This window comes from Pleurodeles waltl, chromosome 7, assembly GCF_031143425.1.
Source record: "Pleurodeles waltl isolate 20211129_DDA chromosome 7, aPleWal1.hap1.20221129, whole genome shotgun sequence".
Lineage (NCBI taxonomy): Eukaryota > Metazoa > Chordata > Amphibia > Caudata > Salamandridae > Pleurodeles > Pleurodeles waltl.
In genome coordinates, this window is record NC_090446.1 from 794,206,409 (window position 1) to 794,229,482 (window position 23,074).

The 23,074-nt window shown below is 41.8% G+C and overlaps 1 protein-coding gene across 2 annotated transcripts in view; it reads right to left on the reverse strand.

Annotated features, from left to right (window-relative positions):
* The window catches only part of RANBP17 (RAN binding protein 17), a 1,172,021-nt gene that overhangs the window by 373,903 nt on the left and 775,044 nt on the right, over positions 1-23,074 (reverse strand). Inside the window, exons 17-18 of one of the 2 annotated variants that reach the window (XM_069199335.1) lie at positions 3,151-3,214; positions 2,945-3,053 (exon numbers count right to left, since the gene is read on the reverse strand). In XM_069199335.1, the coding sequence (XP_069055436.1) occupies positions 2,945-3,053; positions 3,151-3,214 (173 nt within the window). The remainder of the gene's footprint in view (positions 1-2,944; positions 3,054-3,150; positions 3,215-23,074) is intronic. The other variant, XM_069199333.1, reaches the window with a different exon arrangement.

Here is a 23,074-nt window from a genome sequence, read left to right on the forward strand (position 1 = left end):
AATGAGAAACAGATGTTTCTGTGCTAATAAATACTTTAAACATAAAAGTGTTAATTCGTCTTAGTATAGTGAGTATGCTACCTTAAAAAATGAAATGAGGTTGATGCTGTTTCCACTGTGCCCCTGATCCCTTCATGGGACTGTTGGTAACCCAAAGGCAATACCTCTATGTCAACTACACAATGTATAGTGTCTTGGGGGCTACAATAATTTGTCTTTCACACTCCGTGTTGGTGGACAAGTTCACCTGTGGCACCCTTGGGTGGGGAAGGTACCACCTGTAGAGTTACGTACAAGTCATAACTTATGCAACACACTGATTAACAAAAACGTGTAATTCTTGGGATCGCCATTACATTTTTCGGAAGTTGGTAACTGTACCGAAGACCATACTGAATGGGGTAGATTTGTGGATGTGGATTTGAGAAATTAAGATTCCTTTAGTTTCCAATTTAGTAGCTCAATCAACTCTAAAGCCTGCACCTTTTTTTAAACTACTTAATGCAGAGTTAATAGTCGTCGTATCCTTGCTTCCCACAATTGTATGGTTTCACAATCTGTCAAGAGTAAACAGATGCGAACAGCAGAAATGGTGTATTGATTCTGTTTATCACTGTGACTAAATCAATGACTCTAACAAAGCTAGGAATAGGTCTCTAGATTGCCTTTATGCTTCTAGATGGTGCTTGATAGCTGCAATATCTTCAAAATAGAGTTGAAGTCAGGAGAGTGGACAGTGTACATCACCAGAGGCAATGTTTTGCATTCTCCCAAAAGACTGATGGGCTTGTGCTGAGGGAGTAGACTAGGAGGCAAACAATGCAGAATAAACAGTTGAAGCTAAGAGCACACCAAATTAGGAGAATGGAACTAGAAAATGCAACAAGATTGGCATCAAAAAGGCTGGAAACTGAAAACCCTGTAATGTAATTTATAGGCACGCTTAAAAATTAAGATGCAGTGTTAAGAATTGATTGGTAATTTCCCTCAATGTTTCTTTGAATTTCACTCTGTATTGTCATTTTGTTATGCTGCTGTGCAGACTTAACTTCGAAGAAGTCTTTTCAGGCAAGTTTGTTATCACCAAAGGTCTCTCACACACATACAAATGCAGACACATGTGCCATAGTAGCCAACCTTCATGTCGAAAAAGAGGTAGGATATTTACGTTTTCAAACTCAACCATTAGCATTATAATCACAGTACTGGAAATGGCAATACATGGTGAAAGTCCTGATGAAGACACAACAACAAATTGTACTATGTGAAACTGCCATATCACTACAGGAAATAAGCACTCATTGTGTGCCTGATTTTATCATGAAAAATACATGACAATAGGTAAATGATTGAATTTTGAGCACTGTGGGCAGGTAGAAAATTACAGACAGATTTCTTTACCTACAAACATTCCAATACAGTCCAGCCAGTGGCATTAGCCATTACTCTCAGGGATGTGTGATGTGACTGCATGATCTTCTCCAGCCTCTTTTTAAGGTGTATAGATATATGAACCTTGCACTGCCAATGCATTATGGTGTATATAGTTTTGGAGCACAGGCAGAGTGGAGATGTGCCAATGCTTCCTTGCCAAATTATACTTAGTTTCTCTCATTGTCATACATGGATTCTTTCCAACACGTAATCTAGATTAAACCATTTGTGTTACTTGCTTGAAAAAGAAGCTGTGGGAATGAAGCACTGTTTCCCTGAATCTTGACAGCACTCACAAATCAATGTGCAGGTGAAATGGGAGCGGCCTCCTACACTGGCACAAGCCGGCAGCTGGCTTCTCGGAAAGGCATCTACTCAACATATCTCATATTAACTGTAATTGTGACACTACACTGCAGCTCTCAGATACCTCATGCTTATAAAGTGTGAGAATGTAAGCAACAAATCAAAACAATAAAAAAGTTACTTATCGAGCTAAAGTCAGAGTTACCAAGCTCTTTATTTAAAACTGATAGTGACTGCATTGTAAAACATACGGTGAATAGACCAGGGGCGGCTCCTCCGCAGTGGTGGAAGGGCGTTGCCCCCCTGGCTGAACCAGCAGATGAAAAATAAAACAATAGCTTGCTAATGTTTCATTTTTCATCATTTTTCATCTGCTGGCTCAGCCAGCAGAGTGTACAGGGAGGGGCTGAACCATAGGTGGTGGGAGTGGGGAGGAGGGGAGAGTGCACTAATTGCACATGTGTGTTTGGCCGGCGGTCTAAGGCCAGCCAAACACACATGCGCACTTAGGTTCCTCCAACTCGCCTGTATACACAGCCAGGCTGGAGAAACAGCACAGACCCCAGGCTTGTGTCTGAGGGGCAGTGTCTGAAGGGTAACTGCAGGCAGAAATGACCAACACCCCCAACAGTGTTGTCTTAACAGGACGGCACTCAGTGTACTATTTACACACCATTAACAGGCTGTCAAAAAAGAAAATTTTCAGCCTATTGCACAAATTAAACTTTGCTTTCGGGACTTAAGTGAGGGAAAGAGCAATTACATATTTTAATAACACAGTTCCCCCGAAGGTGAGTAAGCGCTGTAGCTTATGTAGGGAATTGGTTAACTGAATGAGTGCTACTAAATAGAAAATGCTTAGTCTGTTCTCTACACTCTGCCCACATCTGGCAGGAAGTGACACATTGCAATATTTGGGATTGCTCCAGCTGTTTACTGGCTTTGTCAAGGTATTCTTTGACAACACTTCCTGTCTGACTGGTGCTTCTTGAAAAAAATTCTGATTCAGATAATGCAAACTGTGAAATTATACATACTAAATATGAAGACTCAGACACACACAAACAATATCAACATGAAATAGCCACAAAACAGAACAATTACCGTCACAAACTTCAATGGACTTCCCCTTCAAAGGGTTAACCACTTTCAATCACTGATCTGACACCTTGGTAACGTGAAAGAAACTTGAAAAAATACTCACCAAGGTCTACCATGAGGAGTCGAGTAAGTGCTGTGTAGAATGTTGTTCGACATCTTAAGTCGGTAAGAGTAAAGTTATCATTGACACCCAAAAAAGGGAAATGCTTACTCTGAAAAACAAACAAAAGTGTTGAATATGTGTTGTTTTCTGACTACATTCACTATTTAATATATAGAAGAGATTGGCAAAGTAGTAGGGAGTATTACCGTGTGATTCTGAAGCATGAACTTCACAGCATCAATTTTCACCAATTTCTTCAAAAGAATATATGTAATGATAGTTAAGAACCATACAGTTAGTAAAAATGTATCATGATATAACCCATTTCCATTTTGTTTTCATGGCTAAAGGAGAGCACTATACATCACAAAACTGAATGCATGGTTTACTGAAGCAGTAGGATAGCACATGGCCATCAACCTTTTGGAAAACAGTGAATTTTATGTTTTCAAACCAGATTGTACAAAATGAGGTTAGGCCACAATTCTAGACTTCTTGAGGTGTTGAAATATGGATTACAGGTTTCAGAAACCTAAGGTCTACACTGCAATTAGTACTAGGGTAAAGGGGTGCATACAGATGAACACCACCTTCACCAGTGTTATGTGCTTTCTAGATGTTTTTACAGAAAAGAGAACACCAGCTCTATCAGGAATTAACACAGACTTTAATTAATTTTCCTTGCAGTCCCGATTAATGGTGGAGTCAAACATTCTTCAAAAAGTAAGGTATTGTAACACCTCTGGTCACCAAATCTGTTGTAACCGCTCATAACTACTTAACTGTCCTATTCCATAATTTAAGTTAGCTACTCCACAAGTTGATAATAGTATGGAATGCAGAGTGCATCAAATCTTTCGAAAAGGACATTATTCCTAGAGGGCGACACTAATACATCTGATTGGCACAGTAACAGGACACTGGTTTGGTAAACCTTTTGGCAACCACCTCAAGCGAAGGCAGGACGCAAAAACAGACAGAACTCAGTTGTAGATGACCAGCCTTGATTTCCAAGGTCTGTCCGCTAGATCGGCTTCCGGCAACTATAGAAGAAATGATGCAGAATCTTTGATGTGTGAAAAGTACTGGTTTGTATGATAGAGACAGGGCGGTTACTTATACTTAGGCACAAATGGAAACAACAGGAAGGGCATCAGACTTAATACAGTGTATGCCAGAGGAAGTGGCATAATATGCATCTAGGACATGAATAGCGGAGAAAGAGAGGTCGGAGAAAGAGGTAAGAGAAGGAGAAACAGTCTCCTGGACCACCACTCTTTTAAATGGTTGTTCTGCCATAATGTTCTTGAATCACCAGGGAGAGGGATCCTAGGCACTTTAATGCACAGAGAAGCAACAGGGGGAAAGGAGATAAGAATGAAGGCAGTGGTCTAATCACTGTCAACTGTGGCATCCTAACAGATTCTGAAGACTGGATGAGCTGCCAATGTTCAGCATTAAAAAAGTTCTCTCTCACCTTGAGGCGATGCAGTAACAGAAAGGAGGCTCTGATTCAAGAAATAATTGGTAAACATGGACCACCACCCGCGTCAAATGAGAATTTGTAGTCAACCAGAAAGGTAGAAGTTACAGAAGCCTAAAAGGGAAAGAATTTGACTCCATCAACTCCCAGATCTTATGTTCACTGGGTATTAGATTTGTACACATTTTCTGCAGACAAAACCGTTTACTACTGATTTTGCGTTGAGTTAATCAGCTGCCCGATGTCATCCAATTAATAAGAAATGTTGCATTCAATTCCCATGGAAAAATAGTGTGTGAGCATCTTTTCTGTAACAATAAATTGTATTTTTTTAAAGTGTGTAAACTTTACTATGTGCAACATTATTTTTAAAGTTTAATCACATAACCTGGACACAACAGAACCAACCACAAAGTAAAACAATTATGTCACATCTAAAATTACTTTCTATACATATCAACGTGGAGATGACAAACTTTTTGAAATTATAAACAATACCCTTCCCTCCTCCAAAGTAAAAGTCTCCCACACACTTATTTCTATGAGGTGTAGAGACATGGCTTGCATTAGCTGGAATATAGGAATAGGCATCGATGAGGGGAACACAAGGGTGGGAACACTGACGGGAACAAAGCATGGGAGATGAAAACACACTTTGTGAATTAAGTTAATCAATGAAGAAGAAATATGGTGTTCTCCCACAGACCAAAGTCCCAGTTATTTAGGGATCCTCAAGAGGATTAGGCAGAGCGAAATAGAGTCTAGTCCATCTAGTTCACTCTCTACACAGTTAAGCAGATGGTCAATAGATGTATTGATGCTGATCAAAATTTTCTAGGCTGCCTTCACATTAGAGAACGTATAACAATGAGTTTTGCAGGGTTCCACGTAGAGGCCCCTACCTCCTCCCCACATTCATGAGTTTTCCACGACTTGTCAGCAGTTCTCTTCTTTTTTTTTGATCGGTCTACGCACAGTAATTTAGACAGAGAAGCACTATCTTAGGCTCCACCGGAAGAGCCCATTTTCTATTAAGCCACTTTGGACAAGAAAGGTTATTGGAGGTCGGCGTCACAAAGCTACATGATGATCATTCCACCATCCGAGGCTGTTGAAAGAGGTGAGGTTCTGGAGTGTAGCCAGTATGCATTCATTACCATATTTAAGCCACCCTCACCTGAAAGTGCCAAGTGGTCTATGACTATTTTGTCTACGGGGGAGACTGAGGACTTGGATATTTGACAATTTCAGTTGACTTTCTAGCACTTTCTTCTCCTTCTCAGATGGATATGTGACGTTTACCACTGAGTCTTAAGACTCCTGCACCTCACTACTGCAACCCTTTAGTTCTTGTACCTTGCCATCCAATATTAAACTGTTGCTGCCACTCCTAATATTTTGGCTTTCATTATTTCATCATTTAAGAGGCCACAGCAGCAGACATTCTTTCCACCTTTTGCAATTTTTATAAATATTCTTGAAGATTGCCATGCTTTCTGTCTGCTCCTTGAGGCCAACTCATTGTCTTCTCCTTCTGTCACGCCTCTATTCACTTGCGCAGACCTGGGGAAAGAAGCCTTATTTAACCTTTGCTGCTGTTTGGATGCTATATTTAATTTATCACTACTCAGGAGTAGCTACTCCTGATATTGTGTTTGCTGTCGTAAAGAGGCAGGATCTCACAATCTCACAGGGGATCCAATGGTGTCAGCAGCTCCACTCTGGTCCAACAGCCTTATATGTTCCCACTCTGAGCCACCGTGCACAGCAATGCTGCAAAGTTCCACTCCGGCATCGCTTCTAGACAAACCCATCACATATGGAAGGAAGCATTCTCGTCCTACTCTAGATAGAAGAAATGTGTCCATGCGAGAGCAAACACTGTGTGAACTGCTCACCATCATATTCAGGGTTTCCTTCACCACATGACTTCAATACACACAATCTTAACTACAGTGCCAAGCTCAAGGTGAAAGACTTGCATAGCAGCAAGGGGTCTCCGAGCCTCATAGAAATTAAAGTCGAGTTACATCATTGTTTATTCCCGTGATGGAAAGAACCCAGCAGTGACTTACAGCCGCAGACAATACTGACGCACCACCAAGAAGCTGGAAAAAAAAGACAGCATTCCCGATGGCGCTCCGACACGCCAGCTAACAAAGGAGTTTTTAACTAAGCAATGTAACTTTTCTGTCAAATATTATTTAGGTGTTTTCAGAAATCGGAATTGTTAAATAACATGGAATACATTTTATGATTCACTGCCCACCTCCTGGTGACAAAAGAACCTCACCTTGCACAAGGAGCAAAGTACTGTCGTACAGACTATTTCTTCATGCCCTGACTATGGCAGTGCCAGCCATTTCGAGATGACAAAATGTACTACTTACCATTTGCAGACTCTTCAAAACGCAGCAACAAAGCAGATTTACACCGTCGTCCCTGCTTACTAAATTACACTGAGCTTCCGACACAAACGTCTGCACAAAGCTATGTTCAAACACAAACTGGCTTCTCTGAGGCCTCAACACACGCCGAGGCCCCATAGACAGGGCTATTTGGGTATTCCTGAAGTTAAGCATATCAGAGCGAGTAGCTTGAACAGTCTTAAGAACAAAGCTTGTACTTGGTAATCCAAAAGAAAGCACACCAGTATGTGATGTCAAAGGTCACAACTGAGAGTATCAAATAGATTTGAGACGCTGTGAAATCTTGGAAATGAACAATTTGCAGTGAGGTGTGTAGTCCAAACATTCAGGATGAATGCCACGGTTTCCCATTACACAGCTGAGCGCAAGTCTATCTTGCCAGTTACTTGCACCTATGTATGCACACTTTCTGACCTGTTCAACATGGCTGCAGAGTCCTGTCCACAGGGATAAATAGCTTTCAATGATGGTAATCTTAGGCCGCCTTTGGGAGGTTTGCCTGTGTAACAAAGCAACATTCATAGAACGTTTGGTGTACTTCAGGACGATCAAGAAAAAAAGTAGTTAAGAAATAAAGAAATTAAAGGCTTAAAGCATTTTTAGTCAAAATGAATACACTAGGTAGAATGCTTAATAAAGATAAGAACGTAATCAAGGGAACAAATGTAATAGCAAAACAAAAAGGAGTAACAAAAACTGTGGAAATATGAACTACAGTAACATGTAAATAGGTCATTTATTCTAAACATTCACCAGGAAGTATAGCAGTGTATTAAAGTGGTTGACTGAAAGAGAAACAGCCAGACAGAGATACACCTCTAACACAGCAGAAAGGACGGGCATTGTCCCTTCCCTTGATTTCATTTACACTTCTCGAGAAAAGCTCCAAGGAGTTTGTTAATGTCCTCGGACACTTCAGGGTGAAATACATACTGTTAAAGAAGACTTCTTACAAAATAGTTTTGGGAAACCCACAACCACAGAGGTCTACTTTGCCTCCTCCACATTACCTGTTAGGTCTGCAGGAAATTCTTCCCACACAATCTTAGTTTGAAAGGAGCCAAATTCAGGCCTTCAGAACAGGATTTTCAGCGACAAGTTCAATGGTTACACAAAGCAGACCATACTCCCGACAATGCCCAGTGGCATTCACGGTATGAGAAGCCTTAAAAGCATTTCTTAGAGGCCAGGTGATATCCTTTCGGGCTGCGCAAAGATAGGAAGAAAAAATCCTTCATTCTAAACTACAAGATAGATTGGTTGCTGCAAATGCAACACATGCGTTGGGCCCGAACAAAAATACACAGGCAGAGTTAACTCAAGCTAAAAGTAGTTTTCAATTCTTTTTTACACTGAAGGAAATAGAGAACCATAGGTCTTATCTTCAGAAATGATATGAAGAGAGTGAATTTAAAGGCAAATATTTAGCCTGGCTAACCAAGCGTTGGACTAAAACCAACTTAATCAAGACTATCCTGGGACCCTCAGACCGATGTAATTCACTTGTGACATTTTGAAGTAGCCCAGACTTTGAGAGAATTATACCAAGACTATACTCTGAATCACACAACCCTTCTCCAGAAGTTACTTAAGCATGGCTAGGAGGCATAAAGCTTCCAAAGCTGACTCTGGAACTAAGCGCAGCCATAACCACCCCAATAACTCTAACAAAGGTATTGTGAGCAATAGCGACATCATCCAACTCTAAAGTCACTGGTAAAGATGGCATATCCGCAGAAGTATGCAAAGCCTTCTCTTCGCAGTTAGCACTATTTCTTGTTTGTCTTTTCAATGAGATTACAAAGGGGTTCCCTATACCTAGGTCGTTTACTGAATCCATAATAGCTTCTTTAAAAAACAAGAAATCAGTAACTGGCCCTGCTCGTACTATCCTATAAGCCTTTTAAACAGTGATTATACACTCTTTACAGAGATAATGGCAAATAGAATTACGTCAGATGCCCAGCTAATCACCCACGGGGATCAAAATGGTTTTCTTCCAGGGAGGGACATCTCACATAATACCAACTTTCTAGTGCAAGTGATTGATTATTTCACTATTCAGAACACTCCATCTGTCGCTATAATGCTTGATGCAGAATAAGCTTTTGATTTGGTTGAAGAGGAAGTTTTATATGCAATTTTACATAAGTTTGCATTCCCATCTAGCTTTATCTGCTTACTGAAAGCATTATATTCCGGGGCTGGAGCATATGGGAGGGGAAATATCGGTCCGAAGGGGCACCCGTCACAGCTGCCCTATGCCACTGCTTTTGTTTGCACTACGTATAGAGCAGTTGGCATGTGCAGTTCATCAAGACCAGACCATCAGTTCTCTACCTGCTTGGAGCGCCTGAGCTCAAACTATATGTGGAGGACTTGGCATTACAGTTAGCTGCTGATAAGGCCAACATTCAATGTGCATTTACTAAAATTGCCGAACTGATAAAATCAACCCGTCAAAACCTGAAGCACTTCCCTTCAACTGCTCCCCTACGATCCTCCCCTCAGCAATGCACTCAACATATTATTCTGGGCGCCCGATCAGGTATTTGGGAATTTTTGTGACCACTAGCGTTAGTAACTTATATGCCTTAAATTTTGCTCCCCTGTTAACCAAGTTCTGCACATTAATTCAACAATGGGACAAACTACCACTGTCAATTATCGGTTGTATTTCGCTCATTAAGATGAACACACTCCCATTATTCTTGTTTGCTTTCTCAAATGTGCCAACCCAGATCCCCAGTTCTTTTTTCAAAGCTGCCAAAGCTCAATTGTGCACTTTCGTCTGGCAATGGAAACATCCCCATGCAAAACTGCAGAATCTTCCATTACCTGTGGAGGAGGGTGGTATGGCGTTCCCGTGTTTCAAAATCTATTACCAAGTGGCATTACTAAGTTGGCTGGCATCGACACATAAAAAAAGATACATAGTGACAACAATTACTATTTGAACATAATGTTAAAAGAAGACAGCATAGATCTTATTTTGTCCGTACACATCCCCAGACTGCCAAAGAGAATGAGTTATAAACACCTCATAATTATGGTTGAGTGCTTTAATCTCATCTGGCAAGAATATCAAATTACCAGGTTTACCTACATAACAATCTTGCTTCTAGCACAGAGTTCGGTTTGAGTCTCCATCGGTCCATACTCATTCGCTGGGAAACTCTGGGCTTTCGGCAATTTAAGGATTTCTATTGTAACATCCATTTCATTACATGGCCAACATTCCGGCTATAAAAACATCAATTGGTGCCACACTCTTTTTTAGCGATTTCCAAATACAACACTTTTGCTCTGGGTATCCTATGAATATAAACAAAGTATCGGATAAAATCTGTCGGTTTTACTTTGCTTCAAGCTTAACTGGGATGGGTTTTTTTTTAAACCTTATTTTTGACATTTTATAAGATGATCTTACATACATATCAACACAGGATTAACATTCTTGGTCGCAGAGCACTGCCAGGACGAGACATCTGCACCCGAGGAGGTATCATGCATGTTCAAAGCTTACAATGGAACTTAACGTTGGTGCTAGCTCCACACCCCACAAATTTGTTCCTGTGTCCCATGCCTTTGACACCTCCTGCCAGATCCGATCCCTAGCATCCTGCAACCACTATATTAGTATGTCCGTACTCTAAAATACCTATAACATTGAACAATGCGCTAGTTGGGCAGGATAACTCTGGTGTGGGGTTCAGAGCAAGTTTAACTGGGATGGGTATTTGGTATCGCGCCTTACTTCAAAATTTCGGTCTGAAGCTACTTTCTACCCACACAGACTGGATTAACATTATGATTGGCTCTACCATTACCCTAGCACAATGGCGCTTTTTCAACCAGATTAGTTAGAAGGCCAGTCGTGCAGCCAACTATAAGAGGATGGCCTTTTATTGTAAATGGATGATTTACTATACACCAGATAAAATCAGGGAAATGTACAGTGGCTTCAAATGATATTTACCTGCTCTAGATTATTTTCAATCTGGACGAAGATATTCAGTGACCTAGGGAAACGGATGAAGCTAAATTCTGTGCAAAATCCGCTTAGCTCACTCTTCGGTATGTCAATTGGTTCAAACAATTTAACCACTAATCAAATACAGCTTTGCTTGATTGCTACATTAGTGGCTAAATCACTTATCTTGGCAAATTGGAAATTGACTGTTATACCAACTGTAGACCAGTGGTGCAACAAAGTAAGCAAGTTCATGAGCCATGAGAATCTTTATGCTAAAGGAGTGGGAGCTATCAGACAATTTAGAAAAAATTGGCAAAACTGGGAGAAACATGATATCTGAAATTGCTAGGATACAGACAAGGGGGTATAATGCAATAATGAATTAGGATGCAGTTCTCAACATTTATGGCTCTTTGCATGTGTTTTCCTTTTGTATTTTAACTCTGTCAGGATTTGTATAGAATGGAAATCCGTATTGTATTGTAATTTGGGGGAGGGGGTAATTTGAATTTTACTGATAATGTGTACCTGCTGAAAAATAAATTATTTAAAAAAAAACGATTGCATGGTTTCTCCTTGAAGTCTGAGGCTTTTATGCAGTAAACACAGGCTGCTAAAAATATGACCTGAAAATGACTTTCCAGAAGAGTTTCAAGTTAGGTGTGGAATGCCTTTATTAGGCTTATCAGAAATCTGTAGAAGTAGAAACACATCATCCCATGTCTAAAAAGGCAATAAATAAAACAGATGGCTCACATATGGTTACGAATTGAAGTTTATCAAGCTAAATTACACAGAAGATATAATTTTGATGTTGCAGGATTTTTTCAAACCTAAAAACAAGATTAATAGTGAAGTCATTTTTAATCCCAAGGGGAGAAGAGTCTGCAGCGAAAGGCTGCTAGCACAGGTAGATGAGAAACTGCGGCAATGATGTATCCTGCGGTCAGGTTTTTATAACTAGTCCCTCAGTTTCAGGGTTAACTTTACCCACGCTAGTACCTCCAGCTTAGAATGTGCATGTTCTGTTCTTGATATTTTAACAATCTCAATGACATCCTAATGTCCTCACAGCAATACCGCACAGAAATTAGAGCCACAGTGAGAAATTAATAATTTAGAGCATTTATCAAGCGAGCAGGTTTCGGGCCTGAATGTTGGACACTAAGCAGAAATAAAACTACAGTTCCAAAATGAAAAATACACTTAATACACAGAAAGTAGATGTCTCTTCAGTTACATTACAACAAAGGGACAGAAAAATGTGTTACAATTAGCTTTTTCTATGTATTAGAACATGGTTACAGCATCACTCTATTCCACAGAAGATAAATACTGAAAACCAACAAATCATGCATAATGGTCTAAATTCAAACTCAGGCAGATGAAGGTCAAAAATCACACAACTTAAATGAAAATTGAGAAAACGTGCAAAAGAAACAAACATTTTCTAAATAATCCCGGATTTAGAGGCATCCTAAGGGTAATTATTGGTCTAAAGATTTATTTTTTTAAATGTCAAGGACCTTTATGCTTACTGTTACACTTGGCAGGCCTCTTGATACGGCTTAGAGGTCTCCATGAGAGTAATAGATAGGACTGATGAACTTCCAAAAGTATCACACCTAACAGCCTCACAAATTCTGTGTTGAAAATGTAATTACCACAAGACTTGGTCCACACCCAAGTTAGTTTTTGAAATTCTTCCACAATCATGATGTTTCTTTAAACACATGTGCCTGAAACAAGTAAGCAGGCCAAGCTTCAGCTACTTCAAAAAAAAGCTTCATTAAATTTCAACAGCCCAATTAGCTAGTGATGTACGTCAATTCGACTGTTTCCTGCTTCATAGCATTGAGGCCATGTTTCGTTCTAAATGTGACAATCTAGTTGAAGCTCCTCATAAGACCAGGATAATGCATTTGGGTGACAACTCATTTAGCCACTGGATCCTTATATCAAATATGAAGACCTTAAAAATAGAACCTCACTGTGGAAAAAGTAGGGAAGGGAGTTTTTACATAAAATCAATGTATTATGGTGGAGTCTTATTAACCCCTTTGGTGCGGGCGCCGGCCACTGGCAGATGCCTGCACTACCTACGTGGTGCGGGTCACAACCAGTGGCCGACACCAGGGAGGGGGTTAAAAAATCCTCATGTGCATTGCACCGGAGGATTATTATTTTCTTTTTTAAAACCCCTGGGAGACACGAAAGAGCTTTCCCCTGGTGCCCCCCACCCGCCCCTTTGTGATATCAGCGCGCCGCGAGGCGCAGTGATGTCACACTTGTTTTCCCCATCGGAGCAGGAAGCAGCCGGTAAGGCCGCTTCCTACTCCGGTGGGGAAAACGGTCCAGAACGGGCCTCCCCACCATTCGGGAAACCCTTGTTTGAAAGGGGAGATTCTCCACATTCAAATGAGGCCTTCCTGATAAGGTTTCCTGGCCATTGAGGGTCAGGAAACACCACTAGACACCAGGGAATTCACTTGGGGGGGCGTCCCCCTCTGGAAACAGCCCTCAGGGAAACCATACAACTATTGAAAAAAATATATAGATCTATATATATCTATACCTATATATATATACATAGATCTATCTATATATAGCTCTCTATCTATCTAGATAGATAGATCTCTATCTATCTATATATATAGATATATATATCTATATATCTATACATGGTTTTTCCTGGGGGCCGATCGCCGACCCTAGGGAAACCACACACACACTGACAAAAGTGATCTCTCTCTCTCTCTCTCTCTCTATATATATATATATATATACATATAGATATATATAGATCTCTATCTATCTATATATATATAAATAAATATCTATATATCTATATATGTATATATATATATATATAGATATATATATATATAGAGAGAGAGAGAGATATCACTTTTGTCAATGTGTGTGTGGTTTCCCTAGGGTCGGCGATCGGCCCGAGGAAAACCACACCCACATATAAAGGTGATCTCTTTACACACACACACACACACACACATATATTAGCCACCAGTTCTCTTGCAGTTGCAGCTTGCGCCTTCAAAGCAATGCACATACTTCAACTGACACGTTTCAACTGTAGCTTTTAGGCAGCAATAAAAAAGTCAAGTAACTATTGTGATTATGTTTCTGCTACAAAAGGATCTGACTTTTGTCTAGTAGCAGTTTTGATGCCATAAAGTAGCGCATAAGGTTTATCTGTATTTTATGTAAATAGCTGAGTGGATTAGTAAAGCCAGGCATTACCTGCGCTATAATACAAATTAAATGTATGTGCGAAGGGGGCTATGGAGAGATGAAGGGCACTTTTGCTTGGTGGTAGTGAGGGAATCCGAGGAGGAGGTCATGGGAATGGGAGCACCATTAATGGTAGTTGGGCTGGGCGCCAGAGGCGCTAAAGACTGTGACGATTAGTATGTGACAAGGTGAAGTAACAGTGTGTATTTTCTGATTTTTTGAGTGTCTTGAGAGAACGTGCTGACTGAGGGAAGAAGCGAAGGTAATGTGACTGACCTTTACTGTTGCATGCAACACACACACACCCACCAGAAATTGTGTGACTGTCTATGTAGGCTAGCGTTTTAGAGCGATAGTTTAGCCAGTAGCAGAGATGGTGTCTCGTTGGATGGCTGCTGCTCAAGCCCTAACTCGGGTTATAGAGGACAGCTCTGACGTAGGATCAGAGAATGAGACAGCAGACACTGAGACAGCATCTGAGGGATAGGACAATGGCGCAGACTCTGGGAGTGATTTTTCTGACAACTCCTCAAGTGATTATGAAAGAGGTGATGAGGACAGTCCTGCTTGTCCTTTCGCAAGCACAGTCTGTGCAGCGGGACAATGGGGGGTAAGTCCAACCCAGACAGCAGGTGCATGAGGCGGCAAACACAGAGAGAGTGCTCTCTTGGGAGCTCCCTAATTTAGTTCAGCCCCAAATTCCACCACCCAAATCGTATTGTGGAGACATCAAAATTATCTATCACAAAACAACCTGGTTTTATAACGCAAGCCACCTGCGTTTTTGGTCCCGGGCTCTGTGGCCTTTTAGGGAAACCTACCAAACCAAGACATTTCTGGAAACTAGACACCCTGGGGAGTCCACAGAGGTGTGACTTGGGTGGAATCCCCAAAGTTTTCTTACCCAGAATACCCTGCTAAGGTGAAATGTTGATTAAAAACTCTATTTTTTCTTGCATTTCTGTCACACAAACTACAGGAATATCCTTGGATCCACAAAATTCCTACCACTCAGTGTTTTCCCACATGTCCTGATAAATACGCTACCCCACTTGAGTGCCTGTACCTAGTGCCTACGTCAGGAATGGATCACCCCAGGGTCAACAGTTGCCCTCATGTAAGGTAAGGACTAACATTAACCATTGTGTGATCCATTTCTGACACAAGCACTATGCCTACCCACACAAGTGAGGTACCATTTTTATCGGGAGACTTGGGGGAATGCTGGGTGGAAGGAAATTTGTGGCTCCTCTCAGATTCCAGAACTTTATATCACTGAAATGTGAGGAAAAGGTTTTTTTTGCCAAATTTTGAGGTTTGCAAAGGATTCTGGGTAATAGAACCTGTTGAGAGTGCCACAAGTTACCCCATCCTGGGTTCTTCTAGGTGTTTAGTTTTCAAAACTGCACAGGTTTGGTAGGTTTTCCTAGGTGCTGGTTGATGTAAAATTTGATGTGTCCATGTTGCGTTTTGGGGTGTTTCCTGTCTCAGGCACTAGGCTTACCCACACAAGTGAAGTACTTGGGGGAATGCTGGGTGGAAGGAAGTTTGTGGCTCCTCGCAGATTCCAGAACTTTACAGCACCGAAATCTGAAGGGAAAGTGTTTTTTTTTGGTCAAATTTTGATGTTTGCAAAGGATTCTGGGTAACAGAGCGTGGTGAGAGCCCCACAAGTCACCCCATCCTAGATTCCCATAGGTGTCTAGTTTTGAAAAAGCACAGGTTTGCTAGGTTTTGCTAGGTGCCGGCCAAGCTAGATGCCAAAATCCACAGCGAAGCACTTTCCAAAAAAACACATCAGATATCAATGTAAAAATGTGATGTGTCCATGTTGCGTTTCCTGTCGCGGGGCATTAGGTCTACCCACACGAATTAGGCACCATTTTTATCGGGAGACTTGGGGGAACACAGAATAGAAGAACAAGTGTTATTGCCTCATGTCTTTCTCTACATTTTTTCCTTCCAAATGAAGTCTATTTGAGAAATGCCCTGTAATTTGCATGCTAGTATAGAGACCCCGGAATTCAGCAATATGCAAATAACCACTGCTTCTCAACACCTTATCTTGTGCCCATTTTGGAAATACAAAGGTTTCCTTGATACCTATTTATATTTCAGCAAATTAATTGCTGTATACCCAGTATACAATGAAAATCCATTGCAAGGTGCAGCTCCTTTATTGGCTCTGGATACCTAGGGTTTTTGATAAACCTACAAACTCTATATATCCCCGCAACCAGAAGAGTCCACCAGACTTAACAATATATTGCTGTCAAAAATTTGCCATAGCTAGAAAGAGTTATAGAAGTAAACGTGGACAGAAATGGCTCTTTTTTCACCTCTATTTCAATAATTTTTATTTTAGCTGTTACTTTCTGTAGAAAAACCTTGAAGAATCTACACAAATGACCCCTTGCTGAATTCAGAATGATGTCTACTTTTCAGAAATGTTTAGCTGTCCGGGATCCAGCATTGGTTTCACACCCATTTCTGTCACTAACTAGAACGAGGCTGAAAGCACAAAAAATAGGGTATGTCGCAGTAAAATGCCAAAATTGTGGTTTTCTGATTCAAGCCTGCCAGTTCCTGAAAGCTGGGAAGATGGTGAAATTAGCACCGCAAACCCTTTGTTGATGCCATTTTCAGGGGAAGAAAAACACATGCTTTCTTCTGCAGCCCTTTTTTCCTATTATTCTGAATAAAACAAAATTTTAGCTGTATGTTGGCTAATTTCCTCCAGGGGAACCCACAAACTGTGGGTACCTTTAGAATCCTTAGGATGTTGGGGGAAAAAAGGATGCAAATTTGGCGAGGATAGCTTATGTGGACAAAAAGGTATGAAGGCCTATGCGTGAACTACCCCAAATAGCCCAGAAAGGGCTCAGCATTTGAGGGGGGGGGGGGGGGGGGGGGGGGCAGGCAGAGGGAGGTCCAGTAGCTAAGGAGTTAAAAAACTATATGATGTAACCATAATAGCCATTTTACACCAAATATTTATTCTCAGCACAGCCAAATAGTACATTTCAAAAACATACTTTGAAAAGTTTGTACATTGAGAGACAGTGGTTATTTGAAATTTGTCCTCGATTGGTCTTCATTGTGACATGACCACGAGTGAAACTGTTGGAGTCATATTGAATCGTAGAAAGTAATTGATTTAATAAAAATCACACTAGTGACAAATATAGAACTTTAGTTGCCCCAGCACAAAAGCCATAATCTGAGAAATCTGTTAATAAAGTCAACACTTCATTGATTTCAATGTATAACCCCGACTTTCTCAAGATCCTCTATGTTGGAGCTAATTTTATAGTGATTCCAAAGAAGAAATCTGATCGTCCATGATATCAAAGTCACAACATCACTAAATCATAGCAGCAGCGCACTCAGCAACAATACGTTTTTTTATTTATTTTTATCAATGCTCGTCTCCTGAGGGCCCAGGGTAAAATCTTTCTCAAAAAAACTGAACTCCAAAGAGAAAATCCCTGGGATTTCAAAATTAAAGAGATATGGGTGGTCATTTTTTTTAAATACACACCAGAGTTCATGGACCTGGTCTCATTTAACTCCAACCGAGTGTCTGTATCTTCAAACCAAGACGATTTCAGTTGAAATCCTCCAAAAGGTCACGTCTGTCTACCAAGAAAACTTTCCTAGAAGGGAGAAACTTCTCTTGAAACGAGCCCTTCAATGGAACTCCTGCCCTCAAGAAATCTTAAAGTACAGGTATGAAGGCCTACGCGTGAACTACCCCAAATAGCCCAGAAAGGGCTCAGCATTTGAGGGGGGGGGGGGGGGGGGCGCAGGCAGAGGGAGGTCCAGTAGCTAAGGAGTTAAAAAAACTATATGATGTAACCATAATAGCCATTTTACACCAAATATTTATTCTCAGCACAGCCAAATAGTACATTTCAAAAACATACTTTGAAAAGTTTGTACATTGAGAGACAGTGGTTATTTGAAATTTGTCCTCGATTGGTCTTCATTGTGACATGACCACGAGTGAAACTGTTGGAGTCATATTGAATCGTAGAAAGTAATTGATTTAATAAAAATCACACTAGTGACAAATATAGAACTTTAGTTGCCCCAGCACAAAAGCCATAATCTGAGAAATCTGTTAATAAAGTCAACACTTCATTGATTTCAATGTATAACCCCGACTTTCTCAAGATCCTCTATGTTGGAGCTAATTTTATAGTGATTCCAAAGAAGAAATCTGATCGTCCATGATATCAAAGTCACAACATCACTAAATCATAGCAGCAGCGCACTCAGCAACAATACGGTTTTTTTTTATTTTTATCAATGCTCGTCTCCTGAGGGCCCAGGGTAAAATCTTTCTCAAAAAAACTGAACTCCAAAGAGAAAATCCCTGGGATTTCAAAATTAAAGAGATATGGGTGGTCATTTTTTTTAAATACACACCAGAGTTCATGGACCTGGTCTCATTTAACTCCAACCGAGTGTCTGTATCTTCAAACCAAGACGATTTCAGTTGAAATCCTCCAAAAGGTCACGTCTGTCTACCAAGAAAACTTTCCTAGAAGGGAGAAACTTCTCTTGAAACGAGCCCTTCAATGGAACTCCTGCCCTCAAGAAATCTTAAAGTACAGGACCACCCTGCCCTCAGACAATCGTACAAAACAAGCTTCTCCTATTCAGTTTCTACCCGCTCGGATATTCTTGCCGTTGTGACTAGTTCTAGATAGCAGCTCGCTGGCGACACAGCGCTCTTCAGACGAGTGTGCATATGGCGCCGTTTCCCTCTGGTCCGGCAGGCCTGCACGGCCCCTGCTGCAGATGGCAGGCCTGTTCAGGGAGCACGGCGGGTGCTGATTGTATGTTCTGTCCAGCAAAGCACTTTAACGCATGGGTGGCTGCTGTTCTGTAAAAATACAAGCTGAAACATTTAGGCTCGTGATAAGTTTTGTTTTGTGTGTGGGGTTTAGAACAAGAAAAACAACAGCAAGAAAACGTGGGGCAATTCTAAAAAATGAGACACTCTAGGAAAGAAAATAAAGACTTATTAAATGCAGGTGAAACACGCTATTATAAAAAGCTTTCAAGCCCATTATAAAGCAGCAGGAATTTTATTATTAATATCATTTACGACAAATTATTTAGAATGATTTCTTTGTTTATAACGGGAAATATAAAGCAGAGTCCTCACTGGGAAATACATTCACTGCAGCATATGCCGGAGGGACATTTTGAGGGGACTGCAGATTAAAAATATGTGGAAGGATTGAGAAAACGCACCTATGAAAAGGACAGCATCAAAAGAAGCTGTTAGACCCTACACAGCGATCTCACCAGAACCGGACTATTTTCTGTTTTCACACTAGCTTTTAAGTGAGTTAACATAAATAATAGCTAAATTGCATGCATTTATTACTCCTAGTTTCCTCTATTTCGTTTGCGTTGTCCAGATCAAGGGATAGGGCAATTTCCACCTGAAAAGTGAAAAGGGTAAATCTCCTGCATTTTCAATCCACCAGGTAAAATATGTTTTTTTAGTGGGAAAAACACCTCACTCCACTGGCAGTATTTCCGAAGTAATATATAAGAATGCTGGAAAGAAGCTTTGCTGGAGAGAAGTACAGAGACCTTGTAAGAATGAGTGTTTTGTATCTTACTGTGTGCGGGGCACATGTCTGGGAAAGGTGATCCAAATTGCCTCTGCATGTTGTGTTAATTGGCCTTATGGACATACAAACTCACCCCTACAGCGGTTTTCCTGCACAAAGGCTGAGGCAACTCATGGCAAGAATACAGTAAACGGGACAGCAGCCGAGAGATTAAAACATCCAAGTTTTCAGAAGCTTCTTGAATATAAGACTGGTAGCTGATGTGTGGAAGAGAAATCCCATAACGGGACGCCAGATCAGAAAAAGTTTGGTCTCTCATTCTGGCCAGGCGACTGCACCCAGTATACAAAAGAGCCGATCTGGAAGATTTCAGAGCTCTAGTAGGACTGTAGCATGAATAATTAACTATTTTAAGTAGTATGCTTACACACTGGCGGCCAGTGGAGTGATCTCAATGAACAAGTTACTTACCTTCGGTAACGATTTATCTGGTAGAGACATATTGTAGTTGCAGATTCATTACCTTAAAATTTTTCCTAGGTGTCATACTGGATCCAGAGATTGTTCTTCGAGCAGTACCCTTGCGCGCCTTCAGGTGGCATCAGTCGACTCCGCATCCATTGTTTGCATCATGGTCGCCGTGATGACATCGCAGTCGTACATAGCACCACCCAAGAGCGCTGACGTCAGTTTCTTTTCACGACTTTCCACGCCAGCAGCGCGGAGCCATGAAGAACACTGAAATTGGGGTGCAAGAGATAGGGCCCTGAAAGGGAAATCCTTGTCCTTTGAAATCAATTCGCAAGTGAGGAGGATGGGTGCATCGGTAAGGAATCTGCAACTAGAATATTTCTCTACCAAATAAATTGTTACCAAAGGTAATTAACTTGTTCATCTGATAGAGACTTCTAGGTGCAGATTCCTCACCTTAGAATAGATACCCAAGCAATACCATCCCCGGTGGTGGGCTCCAAACCAAGATCATACTAAAAAAGTCCTGCAGGATCGAACGACCAAAGTAGCTGTGTCTGTGGACCTGACTGTCCAGGCAGTACTGTTTTGTCAACATATGCAGATGCCCAAGTTGCTCCCTGCGAGATATCCAGGACAGGAACTCTGTGAGCTAACGCTGTGGTAGAAGCAGTTGCTCTGGTTGAGTGAGCATGCAAGCCCTCAAATGGTTGTTTCTTTTCCAGAGAGTAGCACATTTTGATGCAGAGCAATACTTATTGTGAGATGGTACGGCTCTGCACCACCTTCCCTTTCTTCGCACCCACATATCCAACAAAGAATTGATCGTTCACCCGGAAATCTTTAGTACGATTGAGGCAGAACATCAATGCTCTTTTTGGATACAGACAGCGGAGTCTCTCCTATTCATGAGAGAGATGTGGGGTGCGTAAAAAGTAGGCAAAGTGATGGACTGGCCTACATGAAAAGGAGTAAGAAACTTAAGAAGGAAGTAGGCCCTTGTATAAAGCACCAATTTGTCAGAGTGGACAGAAAAAAATGGTGACTTGGAAGAAAGAGCTTGATGCTCAGTCACTACACGAGCAGAGGTGATGACAATAAGAAAAACAGTCTTGATAGTTAAGAGGTACAAGGGACAATTATGCACGGGCTCAAAAGAGGCGCACATGAAGTTAGTAACAACCATGTTCAAGTCCCAGTGGGGCATAATGAACAGGTTCGGAGGAAACAGATGGGAAAGTCCCTTAAGGAACCTTCCAACAATTGGAGATTCGAATAAGGAAGGTTGGTCTGGCAATCTAAGAAAGGCAGATATGGTCGACAAATAACCTTTAAGGGTGCCCAAAGCAGAGCCCGGCTGGGCAAAAGAAAGGATGAACAAAAGAACCTCAGACAGGTGCAGAAAGGGGGTCAACAGACTTCTTTGGACACCTTGCCACAAATTTATGCCAACGAAAGGCGTATACCTTTTTGGTGGAGGGATGCCTGGCTGCCAAAATAACATCACAGACTTCGGGCAGAAGGTTGAAAGCTGTCAACTGTTTGCACCCAATCTCCACGCAAGAAGGCAGAAACTGGACAGGTTCGAGTGGAGAACCGTCCCCTGCTGCTGCAACAGAAAATCCTCCCAAAGGGGCAGTCTGATCGGAAGAACCGTAGGCATGCTCAGTAACTCTGGATACCAGACTCTTCATGCCCAGTCCGGAGACACAAGGATTACTTGGGCCCAGTTCTTAATCTTCTTCAGAACTCTGGACAGAAGTGGTATTGGTGAGAAAGCGTAAAGGAGGCCGGAATTCCACTTTTGACGAAAAGCGTCACTGAGCGAGTGCCGCCTTGGAAACGCACAAAACAGCTGATATTGAGCATTCTCTGAGGAGGAGAACAGATCTAACCAAGGCTCTCCCCACTGCTGAAAGAGACTTTGCATCACCTCCGGTGGGAGAAGCCATTCGTGATCGACTATGCATCAACGGCTGAGTTTGTCTGCTCTGGCACTCAGAGAGCCCACCAGATGTTGAACCACCAGGGTGATGTCCTGATGTTCCAGCCACGTCCAAAGGTGTGGAGCCTCTTGACAAAGGGTCCACGACCCCACTCCACCCTACTTGTTGCAGTACCACATGGTGGTAGTGTTGTAGGTGAACACCTGCACCACTTTCCCTTTCAGAGAGGGAAGGAATGCCTTCAATGCAAGCCTGATCGCTCAGAGCTCCAAAAAGATTGATGTGGAGTCCGGATTCCGCCAGAGACTGATCTCCGCCTCTCCAATGTGGCCACCTCATCCCAGGAAGTGACAAATCTGTCACTACTGTAATATCTGGTTGGGGAAGGGAGAGTGGCTGCTGACCCAATCGCAATTCGAAAGCCACCACTGCAGGTCTTTCGCAGTTCCCTCCAAGATCTGGACCAGGTCAGAGAGATTCCCCTGATGCTGCCCTCATTGGAACTTCAGGTCCCAATGCAGAGCTCACATATGCCATCTGGCATAAGATACCACCAGGATGCAAAAGGCCATGAGGCCTAGCAGCCTCAGAATCATTTTCACCAAAATCCAGGACAGAGGCTGAAACATTGGAATCATAGCCTAAATATCCTGGACTTTCTTTTCGGGATGATAGGCCCGAAACTGCATGTGTCCAGAACAGCTCCGATGAAAGGGAACGTCTGAGAAGGAGTCAGGTGTGACTTTGGCATGTTTATAGTGAACTCCAACGAATGCAGAAGGTTTGCCGCCGTGTGAAGGTTGGAGACGACTTTCTTGGGTGTGTTCGCCTTCAACAGCCAGTCATCGAGGTAGGGGAAGACTGCAGCCCCTAACCAGTGCAGATGAGCTGCAACCACCGCCATCACTTTCGTGAACCCCCGAGGGGTGCTGGTAAGGCCGAAGGGGAGCATGGTAAATTGAAAGTGCTGGTGACCTAC